The sequence below is a fragment of the Myodes glareolus genome, chromosome 10 (genome assembly GCF_982192425.1).
Source record: "Myodes glareolus chromosome 10, mMyoGla1.1, whole genome shotgun sequence".
Classification (NCBI taxonomy): domain Eukaryota; kingdom Metazoa; phylum Chordata; class Mammalia; order Rodentia; family Cricetidae; genus Myodes; species Myodes glareolus.
The window spans coordinates 67,081,068-67,086,703 of record NC_142035.1 but is presented as its reverse complement, the minus strand read 5'-3'; the positions used below and the strand labels follow the sequence as shown (position 1 = coordinate 67,086,703).

Genomic DNA, 5,636 nt, shown 5'->3' with positions numbered 1-5,636 from the left:
TAATACCTCCTAAATTTTGCAGCCTCAATTGGATCTGAATAATGACAACTCAAGTTGACATGACAACACGGATAGGGGAAATCTCACAAGACTTCATCCCTAAATAAAGAGATACAGACAATTATTGACTGCTGAGAAAGAATCAGTCTTCCCTAGGAATGAAGAGCCTAACTTCATTGAATACAAATTGGTCACCCTAAGATCATATACAAATGATCAATAATAAACAAACTCAGCAGGATATATGTACAGATTGATTTATGTATATGTGTGTAACAATAATAAAGGAAAAAGGCCTTGAATTTGAGATGGAGGGGGAATATGTGAAGCATTGAAGGGAATACATAGATGGAGAAACAATGTAAATACAGTACATATATATAATTTTAATAATAAAATGTAAAGATAAATAATTTAAAATGATTAGTTTTAGATTTTTCAGCAGTTTATTTTTACTAGACAAATTGTCTATATGTCCCATTTTTATACTTAATAAATATCTTTGCATTAACAAAAGAAATACATCAATGGCAGAGCAGCTTGAAACTGGTATGGTTATTGCTAGAAACAAAACTACCTTTGTCATAAACACATGTAAATGCAATTATTGGCACAGCTGTTTGAGAATTAAGAAGATTTAAAACATTTATTGGTACATGTTTTGTAGAAATACCTTTCTCCTCTTCAAAAAACAGTCACCCATTATTCAGTGGAAACAAAAGAGACTCACATGACAGGTGATGATTGTCTGAATGTATGCAAAGAATTTGTAACACAAAGTGCATTCGGGGAATGGCTATTATGAACTTTCAGTTCAGTTCTTTATATCTCAACTAGACCATCTATCTATATTGATTTTCTAAAACCCAGGAACTGACAAAATCCTTTCCTGATTGCTATCTTCATCTCCCTGTTCCTGAATGTATAGATAACTGGATTTAGAAAAGGAGTCAAAACTGCATCAAATATAGCTAGAAATTTATCCACATGTGTTGAAGGAGCAGGCCACACATAGAAAAAAATCAATGGGCCAAAAAACAAAATTATGACAGTAATATGGGCCAACAGAGTAGAAAGGGCCTTGGATGAACGTCCTAAGGTGTGCTTCTGAACAGTGATGAGGAGAAAGATGTAGGAGATGATGAGTAAAAAGAATGCAACCAAGGAAATGAACCCACTATTGGCAGTGACCATAAACTCAAGTTTGTAAGTATCTGTGCATGCAAGTTTAAGAAGTCGTGGTATGTCACAGTAGAAGCTGTCTAATATGTTAGGACCACAGAAGGGCAAGTTTATAATAAAAGCCAACTGGGCTGATGAATGAATGAGGCCAATGATCCAAGCAGCCATTAATATTAACAAGCACATCCGTGGGCTCATGATGGTCAGATAGTGGAGAGGCTTGCATATGGCCACATACCTGTCAAAGGCCATAGCTATGAGCAACACCATCTCAGTGCCTCCAACAGCGTGACTGAAAAATATCTGACTGATACAGCCTCCAAAAGAGATGACTTTCTGCTTTCTAAAAAGATCACAAATCATTTTGGGTGCTGCAATGGAGCAAAATATAAGATCAATAACAGAGAGATTTGCCAGTAGAAAATACATAGGAGAATGCAAATAGGGGTCAGAAGTGACAGTGACAAGTATGATGAAATTTCCTGTTAAACTGGACACATAGAATAGACAGAAAAAGAAAAAGAGAAAAATCTGGATCTCCCAGGAGTTTGAGAGCCCCAGCAGCACAAATTCAGATACTGCAGAATGATTTGCTCTCATGGTGGGCCCAATTCAAGGTTTATCTTATTGTTACCTAAAGGGAAAAATGAGAATATTCAGATTAATAGTGTATTACTACTCACTATGAAAGGTATTTTAGCAGTGGACAGCAAGTATTACCTGGGCGTTTCACAAAAATCGAATTGCATTCTGTTGGCCACTACTGCTCTAGTTACAAATGACAATCAAATATTGTCTAAAAAGAAGACTTGCTGCAGAGATCTCTATCACACACAATTGTAAGGAATCCAGCTGACTGGTGTACATGTCGCACCTGGTCAAACACAAAAACAAGAGCACTTGATGTTGAGTGGCCGAGTTAGTGCATCCAATGTTAACCATCCTGTCCCTGGAATCAGAGCAACCGATCTCATCTACCACATATGCAGGGAAGACACTGGCTTTTGCACAGAAGAGACTCTAATTTTATTCCTCAAGTCAGAAACCATCTTTCTCTGTATTATAATACACTTTTTTTTGAGAAAGGTCTCAAATGATGCTTTCACTTATAGGAAGTTTAAGCAAGAAGCACCAGGACAGTATTCAGAATGTGATTCCAAAACGGAACTCATGAGACGGTTCTTGCTCATTATTCAAATGAGAAGAAACAAGAAAAATGAATAAACAGTGAATAATTCATTAAGTTATTTGGGGTGATAATATTTCATTTAGACACAACAGCAAAAGCTAGAGCCTCTTGATTTTACCCTAAGGTGTAAACTTTACTGCAATATCCAAAAAGAAAAAAATACCAGAGGTTAAAGAGGCTAAATGTGTGGGAAATGAGGGTTGTGTAGATTAGGTCTAAGAAGCAATGGGAATAAAGATCATTTAAACCATAGCTGGCCATTATAAATGCATACTTTCAGAATACTTCAAAATCCCATGGTTAAATGGGATCACACAGGTTTGTTTATAACAAAGGTAAAATTATCAATGAAAAAAATCAAAAATGTAATAGCAAAATAGCAGAAAAATAAGGTTGTCTTTCTAAACATTAAAATTCACATGTCAAAACAACTTTTCTATACATATAAAATAAAATACTAATGTCTTCAAGGTTTCAGACACTAAGAACTAATGTATCCTTCATGGATATGTGCAAACTCTCTTTTCTGAGTACTTTCTGGAAAGAGCAGCAAGTGTTTGGGCAACTGGAATTTCCATGTTAGAAAATAGTATGAACCCTAAGATTGTCCAAGATGGGTAGAATAGAACTAAAGGAAGACTTAAAAAAAAGAAACCAAAGAAATGGTGTAGAAATGGTGTTTACAATTGAGACAGATAACCTAAAAAAGGAAGGAAGGAAGGAAGGAAGGAAGGAAGGAAGGAAGGAAGGAAGGAAGGAAGGAAGGAAGGAAGGAAAATAACTGAGCATATCAGATGATCCTGAAATGGCATGACTTGTGTCTTCTGAATCTCAAAGAAAAGAGTTAAACCCATTGGGCCCTGGAAGGTTCAGTGATCTCAGAACATCTTTTGTTCTGAGTAATCTGAGCTAATTCTAAAAGAATATTTTGATTACTTTTATCCTCCAGGTTATACACCCCTTATTATCTTGTCTTTTTCTTTTCTTTAATTTCTTACTTACAAGCCATGAAACCATGACTCTCCAACATTTTCTTTCTAAAAATCATCCTGTGTTGTAGATTTTCCTGGACTTAGTCTCCTAGAATAGAGTCTGAGCCACTTGAAGTTCATACTTTAAAGAAAATAAAGGAACTGTTGCCTCCGTTATGAAATCAGAGAAGTCAAATTTCTGACCCCATGGACACCAAAGAGATAACTAATTTTTGCAAAAATACACATTTAGGAATACAGTAAATATCTTTTGAGGCCATTTTTGTTCCCCATCATTTTGATAGTGTGTATTTTTCTGCTCATAGAAGAACTATAAGGTTAAACATTTAACCTGTGCACATGTCTGTATTTCAACAAGCAAGAATGCACAGATGATTATGAACATTCTGCTTTTCAGGGGGGTTTTTTTCCTGTTTTCCTTCTTTTTTAGATTATCTGTCTCAAGAATTAAGCAGTCACATTGTTAACTATTCCCTCATATTGTTTCATAATGTCAATCTCTATACCCATGTATTTGAGTTTGTGTTTTTCCCGGAGTCTTCTGTAAATGTATTTTATGTATGATAACCCAAATTAGAATGAAACAGAAAACAACAAAAACTCAATTAACCAGTTTAGGCATCCTCCCCTCTATTGCTTAGGTTCTTAGCTGGAGTCATCCTTATGGATTCCTGGGAATTTCTCTAGAGGCAGATTTCTTGCTAGCCCCATAATGGCTCCCTCGATCAAGATATCTCTTTCCTTGCTCTCATCCCTGTCCTTACTCCATCTCGACTATCCCATTCCCTCAAGTCCTCTTTGCCCTTCCCCTTCTCCTCTCCTCTTCCTCTTCCATTCTCCCTTCTCCCCTCAACCCTATGTTCCCGATTTTGTCAGGTTATCTTATCTATTTCAACTTTCCAGCAGGATCTATATATGTTTTTCTTAGGGTTCACCTTGTTACTCAGCTTCTCTAGGCTCAATAAACATAATTCATAGCAAATCCTTGATTTTCCCATTGAATGCTATTTTGGCAATTTTTATGTTTGTAAGTTACAGGATCCTAAAATTAGACATGCAGGAAAAACTTTGCAAAAAGACTCTACAGTTATTCTAAGTCTAATTTATGTGTCTATCATTTGTCTTTTGTCTCAATAAAGTCCCCAGAGAACTACAACCTGTCAATTATTTCTAGTTAACTTGTCTGTGACCAGCATGGAAAGAAATCAAAACAAGTAGTTCCAACTTTCATTTTCTATGCATTAAGTCCTATTTTGATTCTTGAAGTGGTTAATAGCCAAATTCTTTACTAGACACACTTCACCCTCAAAAATATATCCTGAAGACTTCAGATTGTTCTTAAACCAAAGGTACATTTCTTTTACTACAAGGTAAAATTCCATGTCTGTTATTTGCTTTAATCCACAATTTACAGTGTGTTATTTTCTTTCTATTTTTATCTGTTCTATCTCCTTTACATTATAATACAGAACTGATTGATAGGTAGATAGAAAGATAGACAAACAGGTAGGCAGACAGGCATACAGAGAGATGAGATTCTGCCACTAGGTTGGTTTTCTGAAATTGAATTGAAAGATTGTGTCCAGTTATTCCATTATCATGTTCCCTTTCCATCTTTCACCTACCTATTTCCAAAAGGCAGCACTTCCAATCAGAGAATTCCCAAGTAACTGAGTTTTGACATGCACCACCACTCTTCTAGAAAAAACTGAGTAAATAAAAGGGGATATTAATTAACAGAGTGGAGACTAATGACCAGATAGTTGCTGCTGAAAAGTCTAGTTTTGCCAACATTGCTCATGTGATCCAGGGAATTACCACTGGAATCCAATTGTTTTGGTGTAAGTAACAAATGAAAATCTAATGAGTCACTGGAGAGAAAATAAAACTGAAAGAGCCAGTTCTTAGACTATCAGCTTTGGTAATTTTATGTCAGTTCAAACCTGTTCACTGAAGACTTAAAGTGAAGCAGAGTATTTGAAGATAAAAGTAATTAAAATCATGTGACTCTTACTATATACTTCAATCAGCACACATAACCCAGAACATTCCAAACATAGTTTAATTTCTTTTGTATTACAAAGTTGCCTACAATTCTGTAATCTCCAAAATTATACCAGAAGTTGTCCTGTTAATGCGCACTAGATTGTAAGTTCCTTGAAAGTAAATACCTACACATGAAGTTTATTTGCTTTATTTGTTCTCCAAGTCTAAAGACCTCTAAGCCTGACAAAGAAATACACACATGCAAACAGCATTTTAACTTGTTCCAG

The 5,636-nt window shown here is 35.5% G+C and overlaps 1 protein-coding gene across 1 annotated transcript; it reads right to left on the bottom strand.

Moving 5' to 3' along the window:
* Window positions 1–846: 846 nt before the first annotated feature.
* Window positions 847–1,782, bottom strand: LOC125416703 (olfactory receptor 4F15-like). Its single transcript, XM_048459844.2, has one exon. The coding sequence runs from the start codon at window positions 1,780–1,782 to the stop codon at window positions 847–849; it is 936 nt and encodes a 311-aa protein (XP_048315801.2).
* Between the last annotated feature and the right edge of the window lie 3,854 nt (window positions 1,783–5,636).

Coding starts and splice junctions, on each gene's coding strand:
- LOC125416703 (XM_048459844.2), bottom strand. CDS start 1,782: ATGAGAGCAAATCATTCTGCAGTATCTGAATTTGTGCTGCTGGGGCTC.